The sequence below is a fragment of the Spea bombifrons genome, chromosome 10 (assembly GCF_027358695.1).
Source record: "Spea bombifrons isolate aSpeBom1 chromosome 10, aSpeBom1.2.pri, whole genome shotgun sequence".
Lineage (NCBI taxonomy): Eukaryota > Metazoa > Chordata > Amphibia > Anura > Pelobatidae > Spea > Spea bombifrons.
The window spans coordinates 13,747,529-13,769,522 of NC_071096.1; the positions used below are offsets into that span (position 1 = coordinate 13,747,529).

Genomic DNA, 21,994 nt, shown 5'->3' on the forward strand with positions numbered 1-21,994 from the left:
ATTTAGGTTAGGCTTCGGAACATAGGATTTGCCGTTTTTCAATAGATTATTGGTTAGGTTGCCTGAGATATTTTTTTTTGGATTATCTTCTGAGGATGTAAGGCTTCTTGTCATGTCAGGGGTTATGAACCGTCAGCTGGGAGTCAAGCAGCTGGAGGAGACACTATCTCCTACCACTGTCCAAATGTTCAGTATCGTATTTCCAACAATGCAACTTGTTTCCTGAACACTGCCGCCTCATGGACCTGTTGGCCTAGGCCAGAATAAATCATTGGATTCGCTAATGCTTACTGTTATAGGCTATAGAATGTCACATTTTCTGTACAAATTAATAACGCCTTAATAGGGACATTCCAGCCATCATATGCACCTTATTGTGTATGATAATGAAATGGTCCCTTTAAATTGTCATGATAGTCCTTCTTGGAAATGAATGGGGGATTCTGCAGAATTCCTCCAAATGTATTTCCCCTTTTCCCACTCCTAGCCACGCAGGGGGTGTATTTGGACAAATAGCTCCCTAAGACGTTAAACTGTCCTTTAGAATATCTGCTCCATAATTTAACCGTGCAAACAAAGAGAAAATAGGTAAGGATGCTGAAAAGTCAGTGCTGCTTGGCAAGAGTTAACCAAGGCCGGACGCTTTAACCATGAATATATTGTAAATGCCAAAGTCCTAATATTTCATTATTTGTTTTATATGAATATCATATTTAAATATTTAGACTACTGAGAACTATTCCGCCTGGAATACACAAAGTGCATGGAAAACGTGGCATTTTTTTATTTTCCGAGCAGGTTTTTAGTTTTTTTTTGACTTTCCGCACAGATAAGTGGATTTTATTTTGCTGGTTGTACTAACTGAACGTATTAACCTATTATTTAATCTATAGACTACTGCGGATAAAATAAAGCTCATCTATCACTATGCCTTTAGATACATGTGCTGCCTTAAACAGGTTTAGGGGATGTGCCCACACTTTGGTTTTATTTTTTTTGTACCTGCTATTCTGTTGTGCGATATTTGTGTGTATATGTTTTTAACCCCTTAGCTTCCAGCGTGTGCATCATCAGGGGCTCCCTATAATGTCCTCTGTCGGTTTCAAATGTAACTGTTTTAATTAGCCAGCTTATATAATAAAGCAAAAAGTTCTCCCGTGCACCTGGTGCTCTGTTGGCGGATGATGGAGCCCCAAAAATGCGGACATCAGAAACAATGTATAGCAATGTCTATCTTCCTCGTTTTAATTGCCGGTGAGGAAGGCAGTGTTTTTAGATAACTCACAGATGGACATCTTGCAGGTCTGTTGTACAACGTACACCATCCGAAATCTGCAAGAAGACTCTAAAATATGTCTTTACTTTCCCAACAGAACATCTCATGGTTAATTCTGTTCTTCTTCCTTTCTACGTGTCTCCTGGGATCTACCGGGATGTCATTATTTCTGATATTTCTTCTAGGATTAGCACTACTGGGAAAATGCCAGGCTGATACTTAAGACAATGAACCAGAGGATTCTGGGTAAAACATAAAAGTAGGTATACGCAATTACACGATAATCCTTATTGGCTTCGTGGAAAGCAACACTTTCAGAATATTTTAATAATTTAATGCTCTTATTAAAATAAATAATTCAAAATATAACTCGGTTGTACGTATTTCGGCTACAACAAGATTAATCTGATTAGTTTATACAAGGTTACTGGTGTCATCTGACAATCCCACGTTCTGTTCCAATGATACAAAAACTAACACAATCCAGATTTTTCTATCCCATGGAGGTTTTTCCTATTTTTAAGTTTCTAACTAAAAAAAAATAAAATAAATGGAGATTCTGAGCAGATCTTTCTCTTCTCGGTTCTTCTTTTTCGTCTGGTTCCCAATATGTTCCAGATCTTATCTACTTGATATAATTTATGCAATACCTGATATGAGGAATCTCGTATAACTCTCAATAAGAAGCCTGCCTTGAGTGAATAAACCCTGTTACCCCTGTGAGCAGAACTGCGGTTTAAGACCCTCTGCACCGTTACGGCTCTCTTCGACTCCTTTATCATTCTAAATGTGATGCGAATAGAACATCAGCTACTAAAGGAGCCTCGGCATAAAGCGTTATTACCCTGGTACACATCTGGGCAATGCAGAGACCCTGTCCCTAGACGCAAAATTGCTGTCCGGCTGGGATTTTTTTTTTTAACTCCATCCTTAAGCAACACAGTCCTGCTGAAGTTCGCCAGTTTTTCTAATGAACAACTCAAAAAATGTGTCCTTGCGTGCGTTGCCATGCTTTTTGGCTATTTCAGGAACCAGTGTGGTTTTATTGCTTTAAATATATTCTGTTCTTTTAATAATTCCTTTTATTTTCCTGGTTCTACGGCAGATAACGTGAAGTATGTACCGGTAATGTGTGTGTATATACATAATATAAAGGCATCGACATACTGTACCGCCTGCTTATTACCCTAACATTCTGCACCTTTAATACTCTTCCTCACAGTTTGACTTTATATCTAGATGGAACGTTTGCAGCTTTTTGGATTGTTGGGACACTATTTACTTTGTCACTGAATGCTGTGTCTAAATAACTACTGAAGAATTATTTGTTGGACTTTTTAATAAAAACAAATATGATGAACAATCCCCCACTTCATGGTTTTGTGTGCAGTACATCGGACGGCGGAGGACACTCAATTCAATGTAGAAAGTGTGTGCGTGTGTATGAGTGCATGTGTGTATGAGTGCGTGTGTTGGGCTGGCCTTGAAATATCTACTTATTTTGCAACATTGCAGCTCGTCGACGAGGCGGGTAGAGGGATATACGTTTCCGGTGTTCGGAGAGTTTCATAGAACATTATCTGCAGTTTATATGATGCCCCTCTAGTTTTCATATCGCGGTAATATCATACGTGTCCACATGAGGTCTACATTGTGCCATTCTCAAACGTGTATAATTGAACGTATTCATAGTGCCCAGCAGGCCAGACAAATGACATGTACCTCTCCTGTGAGCAGTAAAGATGGCTTCCATATAAGCGTGCAGCTGTAGCCAGTACCCCTCTGTCGTGTGTAAAAGTCCTAACAGACAGGGATCCTAGCCTTGAGAAAGGCTTTTAAGCCGAAACGTTGGGGGATCCCACACTGGGCATCTGCCTATTCGGTCTTTGTTACATTTGACCAGTCTGGGTATGTAAACCTATTTGATTTGTACCATATTTTATTAATTTTATTTTTGTTTAAATTACTTTTTTTGGTGTGCAAGCCAATAATTGAATTATACGATGCTGGGAGGGCCCCCGTTTAGGCTATTTGCACCCTTATATTTTGAGGGGACGAAATGTTGTAATGTTTTTCTTTCATTTTTTTCTTTTATTTTTTGTACTATTTTGGTGCGCAGTTCTGATCCTGTATTTAATATAACAGCAGCTCAGTCCATGTGATTAAAAGTAGGTACTTTAGTTCGTTCTCATAAAATCAACAGCATAGGATGAGTAATGTCTCACGCGTTTCACCAAAAAAATTAATCATAGACGGCAAATGAGGAGGAAAGAAGAAAAGTGCCATGTCCTTGCATGTTAGCTCTCGCAAAACAGGTCATATAGTCACAAATATATATGGGGGAGCGGGTAATATGTGTGTATATAAAATATATATATATATATATACACACACACACATGCACACACAGATACAGATACGTGTTGCAGGCAAGCCAAAATAAACTGGAATTCAGCAAAAAATACTTTAAATAAGATGGGTATGGGACAGTGTCTGCTTAGCCCATAAGGTGCATTTGTGGGAACGGGAATCTCACGTGTTTCTTGTTCCTAAACAAAAATATATAGCCATGGATATGCATCCCCAATATTTCTTAGTGCCATTACTCGCAGAGTCCTACTTTAAGTTCATGTGGCAGCTTATGAGTGTCTGTTTTTTGGGTCACATGACAGTAAAGTGTTCCCGGTAAAAATGATGATTGAGGCGAATTTTGCTTTATTATATTATTATTTCTGGTAAGCTTTCAGCGGTACTAGAAATTTTGTTTTTAAGGCTGCGCTGCGTTGTAAGACTTAAATTCAGCCACATAGGTCAGACAGCACCTGTTTATAAAATGACCTTCAATTATCACAGTAACGGATGCAAATATGCTAAATATGGATGCATATGACCGAAAATGTCAAGTTACCTCGGAATGCGTTGGATGTTACTGTTAATGTTTTTGAAATTTATATAATTAACCTAAATGCTCCCCTCAACTATAAAGAGTTTAAATCATATATAACCGCAATTAATTAAATTTTAATTAACACACTCGTACAGACTACTGTTATTTCTCTCTCGGCCACACTGAGCTAATCTCATACAGCCCCCTGATCACCAGCAATCCGTGCAACCTTTTCTTAATGCCCTACCACTGCCTGTGTTACCACATGAGCATCCCCAGCCCTATATCATCGGCCCCCCATTAACAACCTTATAAATTAAACCACCCATCATATGATCCAGTCCTTAAAATAAAATATAACAAAAATAAGTTTCCTTAATGCCATGTTCATAGCCACCAGTACTGAACCAATGATCATCCACAAGCCCCAAAAAAAGCAACTATCAACTTCATGCCCCCACCAACATCCCCCCACCTACGAAATTCCTTTTGACCCCCCCACCAATTCATGCCCCCAACCAATATTTCCTCCTTGATCAATCAGAATGCCCCACACCATCATCCCCTCATCAGCCAGAACTAGAAAATAAGGGTTCCCTCCTGATTTGTGTCAGGAGGAAGGCATTTTTCGAAGCCCGAGGTGCTGGTGCTCCCATTATAAAAAAAAGTGTACGTGGGGAGCGGGTGATCCAAAAAAGTGCTTCCTGAATAGACGCTCCCAGAAGGCATATGTCTTCCCGTCCTTCCCTCCTCAACCAAATCCTTTAGGAGGGCTGGATCTCCCTGGTCCCCTTCATCTTTGGTTGGAGAAGACATCTAGTAAAGGCTGGTGGTGGCACTTGTGGTGCGCCAGGGAAGTGCAATAGAGGTGATTGCCCCAGGACGCCAGCCTCCTGGAGAGTTTTTCTGGTATCCCGGTAGGCCAGTCCTGTCCTTTTGTCTATGGCAGAAAAAGAGGGAACATATGGACAGTTTTTCCCTGGGGATCACGCATTTACATAGGAAGTTGTACTGTAAACCTTTTTTTGCTCTTAATTTTTTTATTTTCAATGTACAGAATTGAGTTAAGGCCATGACATCTGCAACAGAGCAAGCAGTGGTAGGACCCAAGTTGAGGGTTATTAGAATATTTCTGCAGGGTCCAAACAAATTACGAAATCATTAAAGGCAAGAGAACAGTCAGCAGTCCCCACGTATCAGGACAGGGGGCAATTTGCTAATTCAGACAAAAAAAACAAACTAGCAGCGGAGGGTCACAAGAAAACAATCAAAGTCCAAAGGCCAGGCCAAGGTACAGAGTATGCTAGAACAACCAATCACTGATCACTAGAGCAGGCAGGTTTAAATAATACCACCAAACTGAGGCATGATACATACACATACACATGCATTCATACACATGCACTCATACACATGCACTCATACACATGCACTCATACACATGCACTCATACACATGCACTCATACACTTACTCGCATGCCTTCATAAGAGAGCCAAAGTCAAAATGGGTGCCATTTTGTGAACAACACATTAAAAGGTGGAGGCTAAAGAGGCACAGAGCCACCAATCCCTCAGCCCCTTCACCTGGATGGAGCAACCAGACAAGGCTAACCTGACAAACTTATGTATACTAGCTTTAAGAACAAAACATTCCAAGTCAGACAAACATTTTCCACATTTAAATGATAGATGCGTCTTTAAGAAAATGCACAATCATTTCATTTTTTGTTGTTGACAGTTTTAAAATTACGACAGAACACATAAACACGTCCCACAATATAAAAGTGTATAAAAATTTGTTGTCCTGTGAGATTTTATCATAAAAGAAAACATTCTTTATGGCAAGATCTTTAATTTTTAGGACATAGAAACAATATTATTTTTTTCTTGTAGCACAGTACATTTTATTATAACAATATTATCATAACCACAGCGTTTCTTCTTTAAAGGGACACTCCAGCTATTACACTCACTTTAACGCCTATGACAGATGCTTGGTGCCTCAAATTTTTTATGTTGTCGCCCCCCCTTTGCAATTGCGTGTGCCCCCCCAAGCTATATGGGAGCGCTTTCCTGACACTGATTGGCATTGTCAAGTAGCCAATCAATGGCAAGAATCTTTGGACACCCCCTTTTTTTTTTTTTGAAGAATGCATATTAAAATACTCAAAGTACTACAGAAGCTACCACCATACATATTAATGCAATTATTAAAAGGAATAATCATGCAATATGATTTCCTGGAGGCTCGTTATTACCAGGCCTTTAGTTTGCCTTTTGATGTAAATTCAGGCCTCCTCAAAAACATCCATCGTGACCATATTTATGATTAAAGAGCCGGAGAATACGGAATACAGAGGCTATACTAAATTTAGATTTGGACTAGGATATCACCAGCCTTGGCACCAAAGTAAGGCCCCATGTGCATATGGCAGTGACCAGCCCGCACTGTGACTCATGCCAAGGTCCCTATGGCCAGCGGTGGTTACATTGTGGATAATTCACCTGATTCCACTCTCTCATCTTCCCCAGAATTACTTGTGTCTCGTTCAGGCTGTATACTGCCTCAGAAGTCATACAGATTTCCTCACAAAATGAAAACCATATGTCGGTGTTTGCAGATGACACTAAAGGTTACACTGTCTGAACAAGATGTTACTTACTGCAAGGAGGTTTGGAGAAATTGGAGCCCTGGGCGACCAAGTGGCAAGTGAGCTTTAACATTAACAAAGTCAAAGTTATGCATTTTATATACATTTAAAATGTTAATATGTGTGAACTTCAGCCTCAGACCCCACATCTCAAGCTATCCTAGCATTGGTAAGTCATTGGGGGTTCTCTTCGTACTTCCCATTACTGTTGCACAACCCATGAATTCATCATCATCAACTGTGAAGGTCAGGTCTGTTGTGGGCGATCGAATTACGATTCAATTTTGAAAGCTTTGTTTTCTGATGACCTGTTCAACAATCAATATTATAAATTCCACACCTTACTGAGCAGATATTAATATGATGCTTGAGTGTATTAAGCAGCTGTCCTAGATGCATTTGACAATAGATGTTCGTGTTTCTATATATATAGCCAATTTCTTTTCTCTGCTGATCCATGTGATACATGCCAATCAGTTCTCACAACGTACTGCTTTTTGTAACCCTTTGTGAGGCTCCAATTTCTATATAAGCCATAGAGGAGCCATTGACCATTACGTCTTCCACAAGACAACCATGACCAAGGATGGAACTTGTCTAGTGTATTTCAAGATAAGTATAGAAGTGCAGGCGTTCTAGGTTGGTCAGGGAGGTGGGAAGGGTTACAAAGTAATAGTCTTCAAAAAGGGAGAGGAGATGGAGCATATATGAGAGGTGAAGTGCCAAAGGTGATCAGCCTTTATTTTGTTCAAAACAATATTAGTGCAGAAAACATAAAAATGGCCTTCACATGAGAGAGTACAGTTTACTGAACAGAGTGAAAGCTATTGGGGTCTTGCACAGCTCATCTGAAGATCTTCAAGACTTTCTTCAAGAAACACTGATATATATCGAATATTAGCATGTTTCTTCACTCACCTGGAGAGACCACAGGCACGAGGGAGAGATGGTGACTCCTGGGACTAGATGGGCAGAATGGCTCTGATCTGCCAACCATTTCTGCTCACTTAAATACACAAAAAACTGTGTTAAACAAACTTACGCATTATTTTATATATATATATATATTATATATATATAATGTGCATTGTAGTCAGGGGCTGGGCCATGGGGCCGGCGGGCACGCCCCAGAATCTTAACTAAACGGCCCCCAGGGCCGTCTTTAATGCGGGGGGGGGCAAAAGCCCGCAGCACCCTCGGTGGGTCGGCCAGTCCGTGGGCTGGCACACTGAGATGCCATTGCAGCCGATGCAGCTGCGAGTTTTAAAGCGGTCGTAATTCCGCCTCCTTCTGCCTGCCCCATGTCGCCCTGTGCCCCAGTGAGGCTCTTCGTCCCACCCCTTTGAAGACGTGAAATACCGCTCAAGCAGGCAGAGTCACACGAACAGCTGGAACAGCTGTCCTCGTGACAGCTGGAAGAACACCCTGGAGGAGAGCAGTCTGCAGGGAAGGAAGCCAGCAAAAACGTATTTAAAAAAAAAATTAAAAAAATACTTGGGGTGGAAGGGGACCCATATTCAAAGGGGGGTGTGTGCCTTGGGACAACAATTAAATACAAAAAGGGGGTGGCTGGGGGGTATAAGTACACAACAAGGTGGTTGGGGCATCACATACACAAAGGGGGGTAGGTGGCTGGGGGCAATACACATGGGTACATTAACCAGTACAAAAGGGGGCATCAACACACAAGGGAGGGGACTGGCTGGGGACATCACATAAATCAAAACGCAAGGGTGTGGGGGCATATATGTACATGGGGGCCAGCTGGGGGCGCAAATACACATGGGGAATACACAGGGGTGTGGGGGGCCCTTGGCTGGGGCATCAATATACAAGGGGGAAAACACACAAACAACAAACCAGTGTGGGAAGCATTTTTTTGTATTGCTTTGTATAGATTAACCTGTACTGATGCGGGTGTCGGTGTGGCCGTGCCTGTCCTGGTGTGTATGTTTGGGTGTCGGCGTGGCAGAGCCTGTCCTGGTGTGTGTATGGGTGTCAGCGTGGCAGAGCCTGTCCTGGTGTGTGTTTGGGTGTCGGTGTGGAAGAGCCTGTCCTTGTGTGTGTGTTTGGTGTGTCGGTGTGGCAGAGCCTGTCCTGGTGTGTGTGTTTGAGTGTCAGCGTGGCAGAGATTTTCCTTGTGTGTGTGTTTGGGGGTCGGTGTGGCAGAGCCTGTCCTGGTGTGTGTGTGTGTTTGGTGGTCAGTGTGGTACAGCCTGTCCTGGTGTGTATTTGGTCATCTGTTTCCTGGCACTTTACTTACTGTAGGGATAAACTGAACTAGTTAATTTTTACTTATCCAGAGATAAAACGCCGTCCTGAATTTGTAGTCACTTCAGAGGACAAAACTTTCTTGGCCCAGAAATCAGTAAGAGGAAAAGTAAAGGTTTTGTGTTATTTACTCTATAGTGTACTGATGAACTCCCAATTACATCACATTACATCAATATGCTTTAGAAAATCAGTTAAACATGAGCATTGATGGTGGGCTGATTCAGTGGCTCAATGGACCACGTGTCTAGACTTGCCCCCCAGGCCTTAGGCTGCCATCCCTCCCCTGATTGTAGTTCAGCTTCTGTTCCTTTCTAGCTGATCTGTGGCCATTTGCAATTTTATTGAACATAACTGTTGAATTAGTTTGATCTGAATTGGCTGCCCAAATGTTCGCTTTGATGTGTATAGTGCAGAGGTGATTGTTAATCAAAAATATACTAAATGTGTACACAAGGTAAATCAATCAGCATCCCTGGAAACGTACCCTGTATGGGTATCACGCTATACAACTTCATATAAAACTACTGATGTGGTTCCCTACAATTCATCCCATTACTCTTAATTCTAAACTTTTTTTACATAAAAAAATCTGGAATATGATGGTCCAATTTGGTCCATCCAGTCCCCCCATTTTCCTACGGCAAAGACTTTAATCAGCCCTTTGTCTTGTTTTAGATTCAGAAGCCATATGCCGTTCCCATGCATGGTTAAATTCCCTTGCTGTATTAGCCCCTACCACTTCTGATGGGAGGCTGTTCCATTTACCTACCAGGTTTTGAGTAAAGTAAAAAATATATGGCTGCTTTTTTGCACTCCTATCATGCCTTCGATCTCCTCTGTGTGAACAGTTGGATGAGCATTTTAAAGGGTTAGAGCACTGCGAATAAAGCATTACGCAGCAAGTTAAATATGATGTTTGAAGCTTAGTCTGCTCACATTCATGACCCAGAAAGATTAAACACAGAATCTGTCTCTTTAGAGCCCAATCCTCGCTAACGCCTCATTAAAGAACAGTTTGATGCATTAACTTGTTTTCTGACGTACTGGAAACCTGAGGGTTTCCCTCTAAATATATCAATCTGGAGGAATTAAGCCATTAATCCCAGTTTTACGCCAGTTTAAATGCTTTATAAACACAATCCATTATCTGTAATAAAAATAAACAGGTTTCCTTCATTCTAGGACTCGTTTAAGCCTGAAATATCTCCCTTTTCATAGTTTTCTCATAAAGGGAAAGGATAACGCTCATTCGTATTGTGAGCTTTTTCCAGCGGGTGGGCTTCAGACCAGAGATTTGTAGAATCCCGCTGCTGTTTTATGGTTAATACATTTATGTTCTTTTTTCTTTTCTTATAACCTTGTCCTGCTATTGCTATACAACCAGAAACAACCTGAATATTTTGATTCCAAAAGCAATTTTAGTATTAATTTCCGTGAAATATCTATCCAGAGTACGCACATATTTCATGTTTCCTTTTGTTTCTTTTACACGCAGGCATTAAGGCAGGTTCAAGGTTTTACGGGGCCGTTTAATTGGCACGTAAACAGAAAATAAGCAAAAATGGATTAACACATTCTTTCTTGTTATTATTGTATTTCCCTTAGAACATTCCCCCACTCCTTCCACACTCAAATACATCAACACCTTGGGAGAGTCACTCACCGAGAACAGCCAACGCTAGTACAGATCTCCAGCAAGAAGGGCGATATAATTCAGCAGACGAGAACACGTTGAATAAATATTACCGATTAAACTATACATTCTCCAGGGCCTTTCTGCAGCAGTAGCTCACTGGGGTTGGCCCTTTGTAATGTATGGTGAAGTCAAGGGGCTGAAGCATGACTGTCCCTTTAGTGGTTTTACCAAAATGTAATTACAGCATCGGGACCGGTGTCATTTACACTTCCAGACACCATCATGTAAACGTGACAATCCGGGACACTTCTGCACCGTCCCGACAGCGCAGGCAATGGTTACCCTGCATGAAGTGATTTTGCACGGCTAGGTGCCTTTATTACGCATGTTCCTTGGTGCAGTCCTCAATACATGAGATTCGCCTCTATGCGAGGGTTTATCTACGCCATGTTTTATGGAAACAACTTGACAAGCTGGTTTTCACAATCATTGTCACTACCTTAATAATATTTACTGCTGTTAGTTGAGTTATCTGCACAGCCACTTACATTGAAGATGATCAATGGGAAAATGTACTTTATCAGTTGTGCAAAATTCTCACTTAGAATTGGCACAGTTTGAATCCCATCTACCGGGATTAAAGACTATGATAACCCCACCGGTACAGGAACAGTTTTATGAACACAGAAATGAGAAACATTTTTGGAACAGCCCAAAACAATGTTCCGTTGGTGTGTTATCTTAACCAGCAACAAAAACTAGATCTCTGTCTTGGTTTTTATTAACAAAATGATTTATTAAATACAAGTCAACTTCGCAAACAGTTTACGTAGACATTTCTGGAATGGGGAAGGTGTTTGCTGTAGTCCATTTTGGGAGAAGCACTAAGATTTGTCCGTATGGATGTTTGCCGTTTTAGAGCAGTAACTGTGGTTGGTGTTGGCATCATTCTTGTGTACTACTAAAGAAAACAGGTTCTCAGTAAGTGTTCCTCCTAAGGAGAATCCTTCTCACTTCTCCAAAGGCGCATAGTTCAGAAGTTTCTCAATCAGATCTACGTGGGCGAGCAACATGCGGCGACAGCAGTATCTCTTCAGACCCAACGCATCCAGTGCATCACTGTGCAGACATAGAACATATAATGTAAAGCAGACATAAAACAAGGAATGGTACAGCAAATAATAAGACGACTTCATCTCCATCTCCATTGTACTTCAAAGACAGTACAATGGAGCATGTGCGGTACAGCAGTCCTGAATTAATGGTTCTTCACTGGAGTATGATAGCTTTGTCAACAATTTCACCATGTCTTTCTTCAGCAGTCATTTTCCTCCCATTTAGGGAATCCATTCAAACTATATTATTTCCAGGAAACACCGCCCTTGTATATTTATATATGACCCCCCTCCATGTATACAATATATTGAGTTGGACACAGGCCATCTGCTTAGGGTTTTCATCCATCTAAGGGACAAAATGTGTGCATCATTTTTGGAAGAGGAGATTTGTGATCATTAAGCAACAGATGCTATTTAGCCCTTTCTTTGCCCATGTGATGAACTCGTGGAGATGACCGGCAGAGGTTGATACTGATAAATGCTTCGCTACCGACAGCTGCCTGTTCTCATGCAAGTGATTTGCTCCAGAAGTGACAGGGATTAGGTGCAGGGCCTTCCATGTCTCTGGTCAGCAGCAAACAGGCTTTCCCCGCGCTCACGCTTCGCATGGTTTACAGTTAGCAACCTAAAAATCTCAAATCTGAGGAGTTTTATAGTAACCCGCAGATATTTTAGTCATCTTACCCTTCGGTATACTCCGCCTGCAGGAGCCCAAGATATGCTTCCCATTTATTCCCAACAATTTTTCCACAAGTGAAACATCTGACTGGGATAATCATCTTTACGATCCTGTTGGGAGGCAGAAAACACATACAAAACGTGGTAAATAAGAGTAAATATGTCTGTAGCGCTACAGAACAATATGGGTTATGATCCATAAAATAATGCGTAACTCGCGTAACACTCTGGGGGTCGCAGAACAAGCGCTCTTTATCCATTATAACATTAAGCGTTAGAAAGTGGTAGGCAGCTGGGGCTCTTATCATCCAGTTTTCGTCACTGGCTTGATGGGATGACTAGGAAACGGGAATTATCAACAGGCGTAAAAACGTTTACTGATCATTTTACTCACCAACGTCACTATGCATTACCAGAACCAACCCCAGCGAGGTACTCCTGCAGGACGAGCTTGGTTGGTTGGTTGGTTGGTTGGTTCCACATAATGCATAGAGAAATCCGTGAGATCTCCGTAATGTATATATACCGTATTTGCTCGATTATAAGACAAGGTTTTTTTCAGAGCAAATGCTCTGGGGTCGTCTTCTAATCAGACCTCAAATAGGTCTGACTATGAGACTAAGATCCAGATCCCCCGCAGCGCTGCAGGGGACCTGGATCCTCCAGTCTCCAATAACTCACCGATGCTTCTGAGTCCCCGGAGTGTAGACGGGGATCTACGCGATTCGCGTAGACAACTTCCGCTGCAGCCGGAAGGAGGTCCGGTTAGCAGCGGGGGTTGTCTGTGTCCATCGCGCAGACCTTCCCCGGCTATCAGAGATCAGAGTTCCCCTCACCGGGGAATTGTCTCTGACAGCCCGGGAAGATCTGCGTGATGGACGTAGACATCTACACGCTGCCCGGGCAATACACCGGGGAGTCCGAAGCACCGGTAAGATTTTGTTGGGGGGGGGGTGTTAAATGGGGGGGCATAAGGCATTTCTGTAGGCAGAGTGCTCTGATACGCCTTTTAACCCCCTTAAGGCCACTCTGCCTCCAGAAATGCATTTTAACCCTCTATATGCCACTCTGCCTCCTAAAATGCCTTATACCACCCTATATGCCACTCTGCCCCATAATATGCCTTTTAACCCCCTAAATGCCAGAGTGGCATATAGGGATATAAGACATTTTTGGAGGCAGAGTGGCACGAAAAGGCATATCATGGGGCCGAGTGGCATTTAGACGGTTAAAAAGCATATCACGGAGCACAGTGGCATATAGGGGTATAAGGCATTTCTGGGGCAGAGTGACAAGCCAGGGGGCAGATGTGCATAACTGGGGGGCAGGCTGGAAAATAAAAGGAATTAAAAACAAGATATTTTTCTCAATCATAGCTTTTATTTAAAAAAAATAGTTTACATGAATTAACATTTACTGGTAAAACTGTTTTCCTATAGGGTCGTCTTATATTCAGGCTTTTTTCCCCCTAACTTAATATTCAGATGCTGAGGGGGGTCATCTTATAATCGAGCAAATACGGGGTGTATGTGTGTGTGTGTGTATATATATATATAATGGCTCCTACAAATAGACCAAACCCCTGGTATACTGAAGTCAGTGGATTGAAACTGCAACATTTCTCCTTCAGTGAATAACCCCAAAGTCTTTTGTCACCACAAAGGCAACACACAGACGCCGCATGGCCATATCCCTCAATCAAACCCGCGCCTGTGTTTAGATGAAGGCATTCTAAATACTATTATGCTAATTAGACATTTCACAACAATTGAGTGCGTGCGACAGAAGACTAAATTGAATTATACTATACAGAGATTTATAGGCATGACTGGCAGAAGAGAATAATCAATTGGTCGATATGGTGAAATATATCAAAGAATAAAGCCATCAGCAGCATAATCCACGCATACTACCTGCAAACATACAGATGTGAAGAAAAAAAACATTTTATAAAAACTATACTGCTATAAGATGTGCCAATTACTACGGTGATCGTTTACTGATATGGAAATTAGCTTAAACTCATTATAATCTACATGTTTTAACCGGCAGTCTAACACACACACACGCATACACAACACACACACACACTAACACACGGATATTTTCAACATCTGTGACTGTACGTTGTGTTTGGACATAAAACATGGCAATGTAGGTAAAAACAACAGAAAGAAACACTAGTTGAGACAAGGAGCAAATTAAATACTGTGAGAACCTTTCTTATGTTAATAATTGAATCTCTGAAGACACAAAATAAAAGGAACGGTCTACTGACACAAATTGGAGTCAATTTTGCATGGAACCCGGTGCATTGTATTGCATATAAATTGGGACATGCATTCTTTAGTTATCGGAGTTAGAAAACTACACAACTTGGGCCTCATTTAACTCCTCTCTTGGCTGCCTTCTTCCTCGTGCTGAGTAGCATTTCAACTGAAGCCAATCGTACGCATCTACTGAGCACATGCAGGCAGCATACTGAGGTACGCTCCCTACTTTCAGCAGACAGCTGTGGGAGGAGCCAAAAATTTTTTTTACCTCCAATAAAGTAAAGAACGTCCGCACAGATCTACATGCAGTAAAATGCACCAGTGTCCTTGGAAAATGGACTATAAGGTATATATTTTTTCTGATGGTCCCTATTTCCTGCATCACAGAGAACATAGCAAGCTTACATATCAGAGCTAATGCAAAATAATAGGGCTGAAACAACTAATCTATAAAATCGATAATAAAAATCGTTGTCAACGAATTTCATCATCGATTAATCGGATCGATTTTTATCGATTATAAAAAGAGGTTTTTTTCAGAGCAAATAACTCCTCTCCTTATATAATCCGACCTCAAACAGAGATCGGATTATAACACCGGAATCCAGATCCCCCGCAACGCTGCAGGGGACCTGGATTCCCCTCACTGTCTGCGATGCAGACCCCCACCGGCTGACAGAGAATCATCCTCTCTGATAGCCGGTGAGGGTCTGCATCGCACAGACAGACTCCGTTACTGCCCTTCACTTACACTGTGGCTTCTATGAAGCTGCAATGAAAGTGCCTTCAGTAACGAAGCCGGGTAGAGAGGCAGAGCGGTGTATGGGAGGGGGGAGGAGTCAGAGGGGTGTATGGGAGCCACCCTCCAATACACCACTCTGGCTCCTCCCCCTCTCATACGCCACTCTGCCTCTCTACCCGGCTCCCTGGTGTCTTGTCAGAAATGGAGGTTCACAGGAGGCAGAGTGGAGTATGGGAGGGGGGGAGGAGGCAAAGTGATGTATGGGAGGGGGAGGAGCCAATGTGATGTATGGGAGGAGGCAGAGTGGAGTATGGGAGGAGCCAGAGTGGAGTATGGGAGGGGGAGGAGCCAGAGTGGTGTATGGGAGGAGGCAGAGTGGAGTATGGGAGGGGGAGGAGCCAAAGTGATGTATGGGAGGGGAGGAGGCAGAGTGGTATATGGGAGGGGGAGGAGGCAAAGTGATGTATGGGAGGGGAGGAGCCAAAGTGATGTATGGGCGGGGGAGGAGGCAGAGTGGTGTATGGGAGGGGGGAGGAGGCAGAGTGGAGTATGAGAGGGGGAGGAGCCAGAGTGGTGTTTGGGAGGGGGAGGAGCCAGTGTGGTGAATGGGAGGGGAGGAGCCAGAGTGGTGTATGGGAGGGGGAGAAGCCAGAGTGGTGTATGGGTGAGTTATAGTGGCGTATGGGGGGTATTATGAATTTTTAGGGCATATAGGGGGTATAAGGCATATGGATATTAGGCATATCAGGGGTGCATAAACATATCTGGGGGTAAAAGGTATATCAGGGGGCTCAGTGGCATATAGGGGGTATAAGACATCGATATTAGGCATATCAGGGGGGCATAATACAAATCTGGGGGTAAAAGGTATATCAGGGGGCTCAGTTGCATATCACTGGCATATAAGGAGTATAAGGCATATCAGGGGCACAGTGGCATATCAGGGGGCACAGTGGAATCTGGCATATAAGAGGTATAAGGCATATATGGGGGCAGAGTGGCAAGCTGGGGGTCAGATGTGCATAACTGGGGCAGTTTGGTAAATAAAAAAATTTAAACAAGGCTTTTTTCTCAGTTTTTATTAAATATGAAAAATAGTTAACATATGAATTAATATTTACTAATAACTTTGTATTAAAACCTAGTTTGAGAAGCACTGTGTTTGGGTTCTTGTAGCTTTTATTATTATGTCAGTAAAATAAGAAGGTGAATAGAGAGAGGCCATTGCAATAAAGAGATGAAAGTGTAAATTGTACGTTTTTTATTGCAATTTTTCTTCAATTTAAAATAATGTATTTTTTTATCCGATTAATCGACAAAATAATCGGCCAACTAATCGATTATTAAAATAATCGTTAGTTGCAGCCCTACAAAATAATAATAAAGATTAGAGGGGCAGTGACATGACTTTAACCCCTTAATGACAATTGCCGGTCCTGGCACGGCACGGAAAAGCATGTGCTTTACGACAATTGACGTGCCAGGACCGGCACGTCTTTAAACGGGTGCAGAAAGCGATCTACTATCGCTTTCTGCACCCAAAAAGCGTTGCTGAATGCCTCGACCTCGAGGCATTCAGCAACGCCGCGATCGGCACGAAGGGGCCATCTCTGGCCCCTCCACGGGGCGTCAACATCCGCCATACTTTGTATGGCGGCGGACGCCCGTTTTAAAAGCGTTTAGGAGGCGATCGACGATCGCCTCCTAAACTTAAATGGTGTCGCTGGAATGCCTCGATCAGGAGGCATCCAGCGACACCAAACACTAACCTTTTGATGGGCTGTGACCGCTCCGGAGAGCGGTCACAGCCGCAGCTGCCAGCAATCTTCGCCATCAAGGAAGATGGCCGCTGTCCTGTAACAGGAACCACAAATTTTAAAAGTTTGCTAGATGGTCCAGACCATCTAGAGAACTTTGGCTCCACTTGCAGGTTGAATACAGGTACTGCATTCACCATGCAAGTCAATGGAGCCCAGCTTTCTAATCACAGTGTGATTAGTAAAAATAAATTAAAAAATAAAATAAAATTAATAATAATTAGAAAAAAATAGTAAAAAAACAGTAAAATTTAAAAATCATTTCCCACTGATGTCACTATCAGGGGAACCTCCAAGTTGAAAAAAAATGTTAAATTTTTTTTTAAAAATAATAATAATAAAAAAAAATATATATTAAAAATATATTTTTGTGAGCAAGTCCTAAAATTAGCATATTAGCTTAAAACAATTCTCGCATGGAAAGAGTTAAAATACTGGCATATTAAATGCCCGTGGGGTGTCTACTTTTAAAAAATGTATGATTTGATGGGGTAAATTGAATGGGCCAGGTTCAACAACGTCCCAATTAACACGGGGGGAAGGATGGCCACACATCTAATTTCCAATTAGAAAAATGCACACGTACCAAATGTGGCCTTTTAGTTCCCCCAAAAAATGACAAACCCATGCATGTGGGGTATCACTGCACTCAGGAGATGTTGCTGAACACATTATGGGGTGTCGTGTGACAGCGGCATATACCAGGAGCTGTAAATTCATACATAAAGTAGGTGTGTGTGGGAAAAATACACACACAAAAATATTACTGCAAACTTTGAAAAAATGCTGGTGGTAAAATGTGTGCATGCAAAGAGTTAAATACCAGCATTTAAAATACCCTGTGGTGTCTAGTTTTGAAAAATATATGGTTTTGTTGGGCACACTGAAATGGCCCGGCTCAAAGATGTACCAAATAGGGCATGGGCAGTGGATCCCAAATGCCAAAGTTCAACATTGAAAAAAGCGCATGCCCCAAATGTGGCCCTTTTGCCCCAAAACAGCCAGGCAAAATCATTCATGTGGGGTATCGCTGCGCTCAGGAGATGTTGCTGAACACATATTGGGGTGTTTTGTGATAGTGACATAAACGAGAACATTTTAATTCATACCTGAAGTAAAATGTGTATGACAAAACAAATGCAAAAAAATGACTACCATAAAGTTTGACAAAGACTGGTGGTAGATATGGTGCATGGAAAGAGTTAAAATACGGTACTAGCATTTGGAATACCCTGGGCTGTCTAGTTTTCAAAAATATATGACTTGATGGGGTAAATTGCATTGGCCGGCTTCAAAGATACCCGAAATGGCACAAGGGGGGGAAGAATTACCAGATTTGGAAAAAATGGCTTTGAAATAGCAAAACGCTACCTGTACTTATTGCCCCATAATGGGTAGAAAAAAGAAAAAAAACATAAAAACATTGGGTATTTCTAAACTCAGGACAAATAGTAGAATCTATTTAGCAGGTTTTTATTACCTTTTATAGATGAGTAAAAGATTTTTCAACTAAAAGTTAGAAACAGTCATTTTTTTCTAAATTTTTCACCATATTTTATAATTTTTTTAATAGTAAATAATATGATACAATCAACACAATGTCATCTAAAGAAAGCCCTTCTTGTCCTGAAAAAAACAATATCTAATGTGTGTGGGTTCAGTAAACGGGAAAGAAGAAAATTACACCTAAACACAAGCAGCGCAGAAATGTTAAAAAGGCCATTGTCACAAAGGGTACAAAAAGTAAAATCAGCCTTTGTCTTGAAGGGGTTAAACAAGGAGAAGCAGGGTTCCTCTCGCAAGTGACCTTCCGTGTCTACAGTTCCTTACGTGGCTTTCAATGAGTTAACAATTCTACCCATCAGGCATAATAACTTCTCATTCATGGAAATAAAGCATAGTAATGAGATTAGCTCAGTGAGAAGATATATATATATATATATATTCCTGATGGATTTCAAACACCTGGGTTGGTCTATCCAGACAAGTTTAGTAAATAGCAAGTATATTATAAGAGAAATTAACACTTTAGATTCCTGAAGAACCTGTTAAGTAGCTCAGTGGCACCCGAAGCTGGGTTACATATCACAGCCAGGATTGGGGCCACAGGGCAACCTCAATTTGTACATCGTAACAAAAGTTGGAAGTCAGCTATAAAATATATATGTATCATATATACACACACATGATATCTATCTCAGGAGTAGTCAAATTAAGTAACTAAAATTCTGTAGCAGGCCACATAAGTCAAGTGAATTTGTTCCAAACATAGTATTTACACAGACCCTTGACAAATCACTGGATTACTGTATTTTTAGCACGCGAACATAAATTGGAGAAAATATTAAGGCCAGGGATCATTAATCTGCAATGAAAATGTTCAACCAATCAGACAGCATACGACTCCATCTGCTACTGAAAACGTGTCCTAAACTACAATCACACTGGGAATCCTGGACGCCTCCTAATAAACATTTATCGGCTTCATGTATCTGGATATCGGCGTCTGGCAGGGTACGGAGTGCTCCATGATCACAAACACAGAGACGTGCGGGATAGAGCAGACGCAGGGGGCAACAAATTTGTTTTGGGGGGGAGTAGTAGCCAGTCTCCCATCTCCACCCCCCATGATACTAATTAGCCCACCTATGAACACACACTCACACTTAGTAACACGCTAACACACACACACACTAACACACTCAGTAACACGCAAACACACACACACACACACATGCTCAGTAACATTTATACTTGCACACCTATGAACACACTCCGTAACATGTATACATACATACATACATACATACAGTGACGTGGGGTTTGTCGAGCCCTGGAGATATCTATCACTGGGGTATCCAGACATCAGAACCTCTTTACAGCCCTTGAGTACTGAGGTTCTAGAGCTCGGTTCTAGAGCTCGGTTCTAGAGCACTGAGCAGTTTAGAGTTGATGTGAAACATGTAAATAACTTCCTTACGCCGTGCAAAGCGGGAACCCTGGTGAATATGACTAAGACAGCCTGCATAATACACTTTTAACATACGTGATGTTATCTCACATGTTATTACTATGCATTATTCAGGGACAACTTAGTCCTCCTTACATCAGAAACTCGGCATCATAGACCCTCATAACGTATGACAATGGCTTGTGTGAGGGGCGGCACTTTACCGGTGCTGGTCGGTAACATGGGGGGGGGGTGATGCCTCCGGTGCCGCACGGACAGATAACGTTATATAGTAAGCCAGAGTCATCCTGACGCCAAGCTGGCTTCTGCAGTCGGCACATCGGCGTAACCAGTAAAGCGACATGCCCGCGCACCTCGGCTCACAGCGGATCCCAAACACATAAAACCCCCTCCGCTTCCCACTTCCATCACTGTAATCATTAATTATTATTATTATCATTATTACCGGTGTCCCGGTATGAAGACCAAACACGTGTATTACCCACCTCCGCCGCGCACCCGGTACTCACAGCCGCACACTACGCCTCCCACGTGACTCTCCTTCCCCGGCCGCTTCCAGTTCCTATAGCGAGAAACGAAGTCCTGGCACGTGTCAGCTCGCCCTCTGCCGCCCGGGAGGTCACACTGCACGAGCTGGCGAGCGCTGCTCCGGAGAAGGGAGGCTTTTGCGGAGAGCATCAGGTTAGGAGTCCGGGACAGCGGCCGCTGCTGCAGGTAACAGTCAAAGCTCCGCTCTGTGTACCGTGTCCGTGACATGCCGTGTCCGCGTGGGGTATACAGCCGGTGCTCGCCGCGCACATACAACAAGTGCAAGTCCCGTGCAGCTGCAATCAACAAGTTCGCACACGGGAGAGGCGGCACGGATTACGGGGATACACTATACACCGAGGCAGCGGGCGGTATATATCGCCCCTTACCGAGTAGAAATGCACAGGGGCAGGTGACCTCCGATGTATAGATTACATTATTATGAGAGACATATAGCGCCATCATACTCCGTAGCGCTGTACAGGGGATGCTCTTTAATGTTTAATATACAGGGGCAGCCGGCGCTGAATACATATGTTGTATACTGTAATATTATATGGTGGACATTGTATGTGTTATACTTTAATATAAATATACAGGGGCAGCCAGCACTGAATGCACACATTGTATACACTCTGTTATTATATAGAAATGCCTAGGGGCTGCATGCACTCTGTATATTTTAATCTGAAATAGAAATACACTGTATGCATTATACAAAGCCTGATATAAAGAATGTATATGCAGGGCTTGGTTTCCACTGATAACATGCATTTTATACACATTTGCTTTACATTAAACTGATCTGGGGCGGCTGTAGTGGATGTATGTGTTCTGTACATTTTAATGTGAAATATAAATTTACTGTATGGGTGATATCCATCTAATGTATTATAACATACTGTATATACATCCTGCCATGCAACGCCTAGGAAGAGGCTAGTGCCTCTAATCACAAACCTCCTAAGCAGGTGGACGGCAGGTAAACCCCATTCACTAATTCCCCGGTTCTGAAGGCGCTCCTGGGATCAGACTTTATTACATGTATACGGACTCAGTCCTGCTGATCTCGACAAGTCCTCTTCTAAGCTTGTTGCTGCTGCCAGGGGGTTTTCAATTGATATCTTAATGGATCCAGAAGC

The 21,994-nt window shown here is 42.3% G+C and overlaps 2 protein-coding genes across 2 annotated transcripts in view; one reads left to right on the plus strand and one right to left on the minus strand.

Moving 5' to 3' along the window:
- The window catches only part of CRACR2B (calcium release activated channel regulator 2B), a 247,844-nt gene that overhangs the window by 61,777 nt on the left and 164,073 nt on the right, over nucleotides 1–21,994 (plus strand). The gene's annotated exons all lie outside the window — the stretch shown is intronic.
- Nucleotides 11,497–20,880, minus strand: POLR2L (RNA polymerase II, I and III subunit L). The gene is made up of 3 exons (XM_053448636.1): nucleotides 20,810–20,880; nucleotides 12,528–12,632; nucleotides 11,497–11,844 (listed from the first exon to the last, which is right to left on the minus strand). The coding sequence occupies exons 2-3, from the start codon at nucleotides 12,620–12,622 to the stop codon at nucleotides 11,736–11,738; spliced, it is 204 nt and encodes a 67-aa protein (XP_053304611.1). The 5' UTR covers nucleotides 12,623–12,632; nucleotides 20,810–20,880; the 3' UTR covers nucleotides 11,497–11,735.

Excerpts from the sequence above, each read along its gene's own strand:
- POLR2L (XM_053448636.1), bottom strand. The coding sequence starts at position 12,622 with ATGATTATCCCAGTCAGATGTTTCACTTGTGGAAAAATTGTTGGGAAT. Across the intron at positions 11,845-12,527 it reads CAGGCGGAGTATACCGAAGG|TGATGCACTGGATGCGTTGG; the intron begins GTAAGATGACTA and ends ATGTCTGCACAG.